This window comes from Scyliorhinus torazame, chromosome 5 (genome assembly GCF_047496885.1).
Source record: "Scyliorhinus torazame isolate Kashiwa2021f chromosome 5, sScyTor2.1, whole genome shotgun sequence".
NCBI classification, from domain to species: domain Eukaryota; kingdom Metazoa; phylum Chordata; class Chondrichthyes; order Carcharhiniformes; family Scyliorhinidae; genus Scyliorhinus; species Scyliorhinus torazame.
The window spans coordinates 311836521-311848245 of record NC_092711.1 but is presented as its reverse complement, the minus strand read 5'-3'; the positions used below and the strand labels follow the sequence as shown (position 1 = coordinate 311848245).

The 11725-nt window shown below is 42.9% G+C and overlaps 1 protein-coding gene across 6 annotated transcripts in view; it reads left to right on the top strand.

Moving 5' to 3' along the window:
• The first annotated feature begins 150 nt into the window (after positions 1 to 150).
• fmr1 (fragile X messenger ribonucleoprotein 1) overlaps positions 151 to 11725 on the top strand; it is a 75736-nt gene continuing 64161 nt past the window's right edge. For 4 of the 6 annotated variants that reach the window (XM_072505925.1, XM_072505923.1, XM_072505928.1 and 1 more), the window contains exon 1: positions 151 to 266. In XM_072505925.1, coding sequence (XP_072362026.1) covers positions 216 to 266 — 51 coding nt within the window. In that variant the 5' untranslated portion in view covers positions 151 to 215. Of the gene's footprint in view, positions 267 to 2857; positions 2897 to 11725 lie in introns of those variants that run through there. The other 2 variants (XM_072505926.1, XM_072505924.1) reach the window with 2 other exon arrangements.

Sequence of the window (11725 nt, the reverse complement as noted above, 5' to 3'; positions counted from 1 at the left end):
ATGCGCCCCCCCCCCTTATTTTCTCCTCGTCCTCTACCCAACAACGTCAGTCGTCCGGGGCGGGGAAGGGGCGCCCGCGCGTTTCCCCGGGCGCGCGGCTTATCCGGGGCGCGCGCGTCTCCCCGGGAACGCGCGTCTCCCCAACGCGCGTCTCCCCGGGAACGCGCGACCCCGCTCCAGGCCCGCCGCCCCACAGTGCATCGCGGCGAGCCAAGATGGAGGATTTAATGGTGGAGGTGCGCGGCTCTAATGGAGCCTTTTATAAGGTAGTAGTGGGAGCGGCGGCGACGACGACGGCTTTCAATCTCCCCCCTCCGCACATTTAACACACGCACGCACCCCCATCTTTTTGCACACCGGTTATATAAAGTTCCACACAGGAATTACAGTGAGCTCTAATATATATATATATATATATTATGCTCTCTGATGGGTTTTTTTTAAACCTCGGGTGTCCCCGGGATTTGCTTTGTGGTGGGCGGGTTTCCTCCTCGGTTGTAGGCCGAGCTGCTGCTTGTTATTGTCTGACTGCAATGGTCAGGGGAGGCCCATTAAGGCAGTCTGGAGATTGGTGTGTATTGTTTCTCGTGTTGAGCCTGGAGCTTGAGGCTCGGCCGGGTGGGGTGGGGAAGGGAGGAAGCCTCTTCTCCCCTCCCGCGCTGACACCTTGTGTTGTGTCTGGGGCAACGCTCAACCACACATCTCGGCGCTTCGTGCTGCTCCCCTGCATCGCTTTTGTTTCGGGGGTTTCGCGGTTTGATTGGGCGAACCTGTGGGCGGATCTGCCCATGAGAATCACTCGATGTTTTTTGGATGATCCCAAGTCACAGTTTCCGTGCTACTGATAACACAGCTCGAGTGAAACGTTCACCTCTCTCTCTCAATGGTTGGCGGTCAAACTGCTTCCTATTTTAGCCCGTCAGCTCATTTTAACCTTTTCTAATTGTTTTAATTCGAGCAATGCACACCGTCGATGGCAATGACTTGTATTTTCTTTATTAATTGGTGATCCTGTACTAACTACACAGTGATGTGGAGCGCCTCTATCTACTGTCGGTGAGAATATGAAAAAGAAAATGCTGGAAAATCTCAGCACGTCTGGCAGCATCTGTAGGGAGAGGAAAGAGCTAACGTTTCGAGTCCGATGACTCTTTGTCAAAGAGTCATCGGACTCGAAACGTTAGCTCTTTCCTCTCCCTACAGATGCTGCCAGACGTGCTGAGATTTTCCAGCATTTTCTCTTGTTTCAGATTCCAGCATCCGCAGTAATTTGCTTTTATTTAGTCGGTGTGAATATGTCGCTTATAGGGCGTTGGATTTTTTCCCCCAGCTTTTTCTGTCGGGGGCAGTTCATTAATTTACAATTGGTTAATTTGTCTCTGATTCAACTCCTAACATTGTCTGATTTTTTTTAAAGGCATCTAGAACTTTACAATGTAGTGAAGTTGTGAGGGGGTTGGGGAAACAGCTTTTGATTGTTAAATGATGCTGCCCATTGAGTGCTGAGTTCATAGATAGGCATAAGATATAAAATGTTCAATACTCAGGTGTGTTGGGTGGCATCTGCGGAGAGAGGAGCAGAGTTGATGTTTAATGACTTTCATGTATTCTGTTTTTGACATCACAGTCACGATTTAAATGATGAAGCATTGTAGGAAATAGCAAGTGTAGAGAATTGTTGCAAGCTGTTCAGTGGATCACCAAAACAGCTTTGCTTCTTGGGTCCAGGCTGCAGTTTAACCAGATCCTTCAATGTAGTCCTAAAAGAGTGCAACCTTGTTGGAGGTGTTTTGGACTAGATACTAAACTATGGTCTGTCTTCCTTGTCAAATTGAGGTAAACCTTCCAATTTCATTATTTGCAAAACTAGGATTCTGGAACTTTGATCAATATTCAATTCTCAACCAAGGCAGGGTAACTTTTCATTTGTCTGAGCGACCTTGCTGTGCATACCTTGGCACCTGTGCAAAAAGAGTAGTCACTAGTTTTCTAAAGTGAATCCTTGAAATGCTTTGAGATATCCTGAGAATGTGAATGACTGTTAAAAGTCAAAGATGTGCAGGTTAGGTGGATTGGCCATGCGAAATTGCCCTTAAGTGTCCAAAATTGCCCTTAGTGTTGGGTGGGGTTACTGGGTCATGGGGATAGGGTGGAGGTGTGGACCTTGGGTGGGTGCTCTTTTCAAGAGCCGGTGCAGACTTGAAGGGCCGAATGGCCTGCACTGTAAATTCTATGGTCTATGGTAAAAGGAATTTCCTTTCACCTTTAAAAGTATTATGTGGAAGTGCTTGCGTGCTTTGAATCTTTTTTTATAATTTGGAATCAACATATAATTAACATTGCTAATGCCAGAAACAATGAAGTAAATTTTACAGTTAGGAATAGTGCTAACGGGTAACACAGTTATGCTGTGAGCGATCTATTCTGCACTTGAATGGAGAAATGTGGGAATGCAGGATTATTCAGAGTTCTTTTTTAATTTTCATAGGGAAAGTGTTAGCCATTATTAAAGATGTTATATAGCAGGACACTTGGAAAAATTCAAAGCAGTTAGGCAGAGTCAACATGGTTTTGTGAAAGGGAAATCCTGTTTAACCAATATATTGGTGTTCTTCAAAGGGGTCATGTGCTGTGGGATAAAGGGGAACCGGTGGATATTCTATACTTCGATATCCAGAAAGCATTTGGTCAGGTACCACATCAAAGGTTATTGCAGAAAATAAAAGCTCATGGGATAGAGGTAACATATTAGCATGGGTTGAAGATTGGCTGGCTAACAGGAAACAGCGGCATAAATGGGTCTTTTTCTGGTTGGCAGGATGTGACGAGTGGTGTGCCATAGGCATCAGTGCTGGGGTCTCAACTTATATAAATGACTTGGATGGAGGGGCTGAAGGTATGGTTGTTAAATTTGCCGACAACGCAAAGATAGGTGGGAGAGTAAGTTCCGAAGAGGACATCAACAAGATATAGATTAAGTGAATGGGCAAAAATCTGGCAAATGGAGTATAATGTGAGAAAACGTGAAATTGTCTATTTTGGCAAGAAGAATGAAACAGAAGCTTTTCTAAATGGTGAGAGATTGCAGTGAGATCTGGTGTCCTCGTGGATGAATGACTGGCGACTAGGGGATTTTCACAATAACTTTTTAAGCCTATCTGTGACACGAATAAAGATTATTATTAAAAAAGTTGAGCATAGTTACAGCAAGTAATTAGGAAAGCTGATGGAATGTTATTGTTTATTGTGAGGGGAATTGATTATAAAAGTAGGGCATTTATGCTTCAGTTGTACAGAGCATTGGTGAGACCATATTGTATTGTGTGCAGTATTGGTCTCTTTATTGTAAATGCATTAACAGTTCAGAATGCTCTCAGCCAAGAATTGGACTTTGATAGAACATAAATTGGACCAAGATTTGACCATAAGTCCCCTGGAGCCTGCTCTGCTATTCAATATCTAGGAGAACCTTTTGAGCAAGCGCATAGAAAGTCCTACAAGAAAGCATTTGGTACATGACCTAATTTTAGGGAATGAAGCCAGGCAATTGGTAGAGGTTTCAGTGGGGGAGCATTTCGGTGATCGTGGCCATAACTCGGTAAGATTTAAGGTAGGTATGGAAAAGGACAAAGATGGACCGGAAATAAGGTTTCTGATTTGGGCAAAGGCTGAAGTAGACTGGGAGCAGCAAGAAGATCCACATCAGAGCAATGACAGTCATCAAAAAGGAAAAAGTTCCCAGAAAAAGGGTGGGTCCAACGAGTCCAGAAGACCCTGAATATACAGCATTCGATAAGGAAAACAAGGGAGGCGTATGGCTTACTTAGGAGGCTTAAAACTAGAGGAGTATCGAAAGTGCAGGTTGGCACTTAAAAAAAGCAGAGAGTGGGCATGAAAAAATACTGGCAATCAAAATAAAGGAAAATTCCAAGTTTTATAAATATATTCAGCGCAAGAGGGTGACCAGGGAAAGAGTCAGACCCATTAGGGATGAAAGTGTGTGGAGTCGAAAGACGTAAGTAAGGTATGAACTGAGTATTTTGCATCTGTGTTCACAATGGAGAAGGACAATGTAGGCATAGAAACCAGGAAGAGGGACTGTGATATACTTGAACAGATTAGCATTGAGAGGGAGGAGTTATTAGTGGTTTTAGTGGGCTTAAAAATTGATAAATCACCAGGCTCAGATGAGGTGCATCCTCGGCTGTTGTGAGGCAATTGAGATTGCAGGGGCTCTGATGCTAATTTCCCAATCCTCTGGCCACGTGAGGTGCCAAAGGACTGGAGGACAGCTAATGGGGTATCATTATTAAAGAAGGGCAGTAGGGAAAATACAGGTGTATACAGGCCAGTGAGTAACATCAGTGGTGGGAAAATGATTGGTTAAAAACTCAGAAAGACTGAATTAATCTTCATTTGGAAAGGCAAGGATTAATCAAGGATAATCAGTATGGCTTTGTCAGGGTGAGATCATGTCAGGTAAGAAGGGGCCTTTGGGAGGTGACAGGTGAGGGTCCTGGAAGGGGGCATGGTGGGGTCTAAAGAGGGGGGCCCTCGGGGACCCATAGCAGGATGTCCTCACTTGGGGGATGTTGGGTAACGCCCATGTATGTGGGGGAACATTGCCCATGCGTTGGGGGATGTGGGGGACCCACAAGCTCAGTTAGAGATTGGAGTACCTTTTCAAAATGGTGGTCCGATCTCTTGAGTTCAGCTCCCCAGTGATGAAGATAATAAGTGTGGGCTAAACCGGTGAGAAACTCCTCGTGGCTGGTGGATGCTGGGAGACCCCGCTCCCGGAATCTACCCGGCTCGCTGTGCCTCACCAGATCTATTGCGATCTCACTTTCTGTCAAATCTACATATAAGAGCAAGACAGTTGTCTCACTTCAATATGCAGTTCCCTGCCAATTCATCTCCCCTGCACATCTTTGGGTTGTGGGGGTGAGACCTACACATACATGGGGAGAATGTGCAAGCTCCACACGGACAGTGACCCGGGGCCAGGATCAAACCCGGGTCCTTGGCGCCGTGAGGCAGCAGTACTAACCACTGCGTTACCATGCCACCCTGTAAATTTGGATTTTCAAAAGACATTTGATAAAGTCCCACACAAAAGGCTAATAGACAAGTGTTCATGAATTGGAGATAATATTAGCATGGATGGAGAATTAGAAAAAAGAATTGGGCACTCTAAATTTTTAAAAAAAGGAAAATCCAAATTTTCTCAATCTACTGTTTCTCTTTATCCACTTAATAAACTTATCAAACACAGTTTTCCTTTAGTAAAAACATGTTGACTTTATCTAATACTCTGGTATCATTAAGACTTTGTTAATATATCTCAGCATTTTTCTGATAGCTGATGTCAGGCTAACTGTGGTTCCTTGTTTTCTCTCTCCCTCCTTTCTTGATGAGATGAGCAAAATTCCTTCTTTTTGAATTGTCTTATGAACTTGTACTGCCTTTCTCTCCACTGTAATTTAATCTCAATATTGTCTGGTTTGTGCAGAGAAAGCAAGTGAAAATTGAAATAATGTAAGAAATAGGAGGAGGCTACTTGGTCCATCTAGCCCTTCGATAAGATCATGACTGATTTACGTCACCTCCACCTTCCCACACTATCAATACCCCATAGTAGCCAAAAATCTTATCAAGCTCTGTCTTAAATATATTCAACACGTAAGCATGCACATCCTTCTGGGATAATCCTTTTTTAAAAGATTGTGTCCCTTAGATCATCATTATTCTTCTAAATTGCCTACTCAGTCTGCCTTCTCGCGGCTGGTTTAGCACAGTGGGCTAAGCAGCTGGCTTGTAATGCAAAACAAGGCCAGCAGCGCGGGTTCAGTTCCCATACTGGCCTCCCCGAACAGGCGCCGGAATGTGGCGACTAGGGGCTTTTCACAGTAACTTCATTGAAGCCTACTTGTGACAATAAGCAATTATTATGCGGACAATCCTCTCATCCCAGGAATTAGTCTCCTGACCTTTGTGCACTCCCTCCAGGACAAGTCTAGCCTTCTTTGGGTAAGAAAACCAAAACTCTTATCTAGTGTTTAAGATATAGTCTCACCAAGGCCCTATATAATTATAGTAGACTTATTTAATCTTTTACTTGACCCTTTTGTAATAAAGGCTAACATAGCATTTGCCTTCTGGATAGCTTTCTGAATGCAAACTTTCGGTGATTCATATACAGGGTCTCCCAATCCCTCTGAATAATAATATTTCCAATCTCAACATGTAAAAAAAATCCTGTCTTTTTTTTAAATTTCCTTTCCAAAGTAGATAACTGTAGCAAGGGTGCTAAAGCAATCGTGGGTGACTTGGATTGGATTTGTTTATTGTCATGTGCACCGAGGTACAGTGAAAAATATTGTTCTGCGTATAGTCCAGACAGATCATTCCATACATGAAAAAAATAGGGCATACATTAATACTCAATGTAAATACATACACACAGGCATCGGGTGAAGTATACAGGAGTGCAGTACCACTCAGTAGAGAAGATGTGTGAAAAGATCAGATCAGTCCATAAGAGGGTCATTTAGGAATCTGATAACAACAGGAAAGAAGCTGTTTTTCAACCTATTAGTGCATGTTCTCAGATTTTTGTATCTCCTGCCCGATGGAAGAAGTTGGAAGAGTGAATAAGCTGGGTGGGAGGGTTTTTTGATTATGCTGCCCGCTTTCCCAATGCAGCGGGAGTTGTGGACAGAGTCAATGGATGGGAGGGAGGTTTGCGTGATGGACTGGGCTGTGTTCACGACTCTGTTGTTTATTACGGTCTTGGGCCGGGAAGTTGCCATACCAGGCTGGGTGCAGCCAGATAGGATGCTTTCTATGATACGTCTATAAAAGTTGGCAAGAGTCAACGTGACGATGCTGAATTTCCTTAGTTTCCTGAGGAAAGTATGGGTGCTGTTGTGCTTTCTTTGTCGTAGCGTTGACGTGCGTGGACCAGGACAGATTGTTGGTGATGTGCACACCTAGGAATTTGAAGCTGCCAACCACGTTCACCTCGGCACCATTGATGCAGACAGGGGTGTGCACGATACTTTGCTTCAGAAGTCAATGGCCACATCTTTAGTTTTGCTGACATTGAGGGAGAGATTGCTATCGTTAGACCACGCTACTGGTTCTCTATCTCCCTCCTGTACTCTGACTCATCGTTGTTCGAGATCCGACCCACTATGGTAGTGTCATCAGCAAACTTGTAGATGGAGTTGGAACCAAATTTTGCCACACCGTCTTTAATCTAGATATAGATTTGGCAAACCAAATGTGTAATTATACTGAGGCGGATGAATTCCCAGGGAGTGTGCAAGATAGTTTTTTAGACCAGTGAGTTGATGAACCAACTAGAGAACAGGCTATCCTAGATTTGGCAATGTGCAATGAGAAGGGATGAATTAATAATCATCTGCTGCCAGGTCCTTTAGGGAACAGTGAATATAACATGATAGAATTCTTCTTTAGGGTGGAAAGTTAAGAAGTCCGGGCCAAAAATAGGATGCTAAATTTAAACAAAAAAAACTATGAAAGTTTGTGGTACGAGTTGGCCAAGATAGATTGGGGAACTTCATTAAAAGGCATGGATAGGCAATGGCTGATATTTAAGGAACAAATCTATACATTGCAGCAATATAAATTCCTTTTGGGCTCAAAACACAGCAAGAAAAGCAGTCCAACCATGGCTGACAGAATAAATTAAGGATAGTGTTAGATTCAAAGAGGAGTCATATAAAGTTGCTGGAGAAAAGGGTGTCACGGTAGCACAGTGGTTAGCATAGTTGCTTCACAGCTCCAGGGTCCCAGGTTCGATTCCTGGCTTGGGTCACTCTCTGTGAGGAGTCTGCACATCCTCCCTGTGTCTGCGTGGGTTTCCTCCGGGTGCTTTGGTTTCCTCCCACATCCAAAGATGTGCAGGTTAGGTGGATTGGCCATGCTACATTGCCCTTAGTGTCCAAAATAAAAAAAGGTTAGGTGGGTTACTGCGTTACGGGGTCAGGTGGAGGTGTGGGCTTAGGTGGGGTGCTCTTTCTAAGGACCGGTGCAGACTCGATGGGCTGAATGGCCTTCTGCACTGTAAATTCTCTGAAAAAATAGCAAGGCTGGGAATTGGTAGCAGGTTAGAATGTAACAAAAAAGGACCACAGGATTGATTAAGAAGGGGAAAACAGAGTACGAGAGTAAGCTTACAGGGAACAGTAAAACTGATTGTAAAAGCTTCTATATGTATGTGAAGAGAAAGATTGGTGAAGACAAAGTAGGTCCCTTGGAGTCCAAAACGGGATACTGTACAATTGAGAACAGTGAAATGGCAGAGCAATTAAAAAGTACTTTAGTTCTGTCGTTATGGAGGAAGATGCAGATAATTCCCAGAAATGCGAGGGAACGAAGGGTCTAATAAGGAGGAATTGAAGGAAATTGGTATGATTTTTAAGTACTGGAGAAATTAATGGGACTGAAAGCTGATTCATCTCCAGGGCCTGATAATCTACATCCCAGGGTACTAAAGGAGGTGGCCATGGAAATAGTGGATACATTGGTTGCCATCTTCCAAAATGCTATGGATTGTGGAACAGTTCCAGCAGAGGGTGACAACTGTAACGCCGCTATTTAAAAAAAGGAGGGAGAAAACAGGTTATATCGACTGGTTAGTTGTAGGGAAAATGCTAGATTCTATTATCACGCACAAATTGACTTAGAACAAATGTGAAATTAATGCGTGGTTGAAAAACTGGTGTGGGAGAAGTGGGTCCAGTTCGTGGGAGACTGGTACCAGTACTAGGGAAAGTGAGATCTGTGTTGGAACAGTCTACACCTGCACCCCACTGCAATTGATGTTCCAGCTCGTCGCTTAACTAAGGAAGTAGAGTTTTAAACTGAATAGTGGGGGCAAGGAATAAAATTTGAGAAGATGCGGCATACCTAGAGTGGCGACAAGGCGAGAGAGAAAGGTAAAAGCAAAATACTGCGGATGCTGGAATCTGAAACAAGCAAGTCTGACAGCATCTGTGTAGAGAAAACAGAGCTAAAGTTTCGAGTCTGGATGACACTTTGTCAAAGCTCAAGAGAACTGGAGATAGGATGAAATTTAGCCTGTTGTACGGAGAGTACAAGCCTAAAAGTAAATTAGCAGGCAAGGATAGAGGCTACAAAAATAATAAAAGGACAAAACTAAAGGCTCTGTATCCAAGTGCACATGGATTCAAAACAAAATAGATGAACTGTTAGTGCACATAGAAATTAATAAATACAATCTGATAGCCAATACAGAAACATGGCTGCAGGATGACATAGATTTGGATCTGAATATTGAAGGATGTGAAACAATTTGGAAGAGCAGGAAGTTAAGAAAAGGTAGAAGGGTGGCTCTGTTAATTAATGATGGCATTGGCACATTAGAAGGGATGACACAAGTCAGGAAACCAGGATGTAGAAGCAGTTTATGTTGAGATGATAAAGGCAATAAATCACTTGTGGGAGTGGTGCACAGCCCCCCCCCCCCCCCCCCCCCCCAATTGTAACGACATGGTTCAATAGAGTACAAAAGAAGAGATAATGGGACCTTGCCAGAAAAGTACAGTGATAATTATCAATGTTGTTGAGAAAATTTCTTAGAACAGCATGTTCTGGAGCCAACCAGAGGGCAGGCTGTACTAGACCTGGTATTTTGCAATGAGATAGGAATCATTGATAACCTCATAGTGAAGGCACCCTTAGGTAGCAGTGATCATAATATGATAAATTTTACATTTGAGTTTGAAGGAGAGAAGTGCACGTCCAATACTATTTAAATCTTAAATGCAATCATGAGAGCATAAAGGTGGAGCTAGTTAAACTGAACTGGCAAATGTGCTAAAGGGATAGATTGATAGAGGTTCAATGGCAGACCTTTAAATAGATATTTCAGAATACACAGAACAAACGTATTCCATGGGAGGGTCCTTCGTCTGTGGTTAACTAAAAAAAGTTAAAGACAATATTAAACTTAAAGAAAACGCATATATTTGCGCAAAGACAAGTGGCAATTCAAAAGATTGGAAAGATTATAAAGAACATCCAAGAACGATGGAAAGATTGATATGGGGGGAAACTAGAATATGAGAGAAAGCTAGCCGGTAATATAAAGGCAAATAGTAAGAATTTATGTACATTTTTAAATAAGAAAAGAGCTAACAAAACTCACACTGGTCCTTTAGAAAATGTGCCTGGGGAATTGATAATGGAAGGTAGGGCTAAGGTGGATGAATTAAACTGGTATTTTGGATCAGTTTTTACTATCGAGGTCACAAGTAACATCCCAGAAATACCTGTAAATCTGGAAATGGAAAGGAGGGAGGAGCTCACAAAAATTACAATCACCTGGGAAGTGGTATTGAGCAAAGGTTGAGTGCTGACAAATCGTCTGGTCTTGAAAGCAATGGCTAATGAGATAGTTGATGCATTGTTTTTAATTTTTCAAAATTCCCTAGATTTGGGGAGTGTTTCATTAGATTAGAAGATAGTAAATATAACGTCTTTATTCAAAAAGTGATGTAGACAAAGGAAACTACAGGCCAGTTGGCCTAACATCTGTCACAGGGAAAATGTTAGAAGTCGTTATTAAAGATGTTAGGGTACTGAGGAAAATTCAAGGCAATCAGGCAGAGTCAACATGGTTTTGTGAAAGGGAAATCCTGTGAATTTAACCAATTTATTGGAATTATTCGAAGGAGTCACATGTGCTGTGGATAAAGGGGAAACGGTGAATCTGTACTGTACCTACTTCCAGAGACCATTTGATAAGATGCCATATCAAAGGTTATTGCAGAAAATAAAACCTCATGGTGTCGGCAGTAACATATTGACATAGATTGAAGATTTACTAGCTACCAGGAAACAGTAGGCAGAAATGGATCTTTTTTCTGGTTAGCAGGATGTGAATAGTGGTATGTCACAGGGATCAGTGCTGGGACCTCAACCTTTTCAAATTTATATAAATGAATGGACTGACGGTAGGAGTGCTATATTTGCTGATGGCACAAAGATAGTTGGAAAAGTAAATTGTAAAAGGGACACAAGGACAAAGGGACATGGTGAGTGGGAAGATATCTGGTAAATGGAGTATAATGTGGGCAAATGTGAAATTGTCCACTTTGGCAGGAACAGTGAAAAAAACTTGTTATCTAAATGGTTAGGGATTGCAGAGCTCTAAGGTGCAGAGGGATCTGGTGTCCTGGTGCATGAATCACAAAAAGCTAGTATACAGGTACAGCAAGCAAGTAGGAAAGCTAATGTTATCATTTATTGTGAGGGTAAAAGGTAGGGAGGTTATGCGTCAGTTGTACAGGGCATTGGTGAGGCCACACCTGGAATATTGTGCACAGTATTGAAAGATGCAAATGCGTTAGAAACATTTCAGAGAAGATGTACTCAACCAATACCTGGAATGGGTGGTTTCTCTTCTGAGGAAAGGTTGGAGAGGTTTAGAAGGGCAAGAGGCGACTTGATTGAAACCTTTAAGATCATGAGGGGCATTGACAGGGTGGATGTGGAGAGGATTGTTTCGTCTTGTCGGAGAATCTAGGACTAAGGGTCATTGTTAAAAAAATAAAGGGGTCAGGGTGGTGCAGTGGTTAGCACTGCTGCCCACGGCGCCGAGGACCCGGATTCGTTCCCAGCCCCGGATCACTGTCTGTGTGGAGTTTGCACATTCTCCCCGTGTCTGCATGGG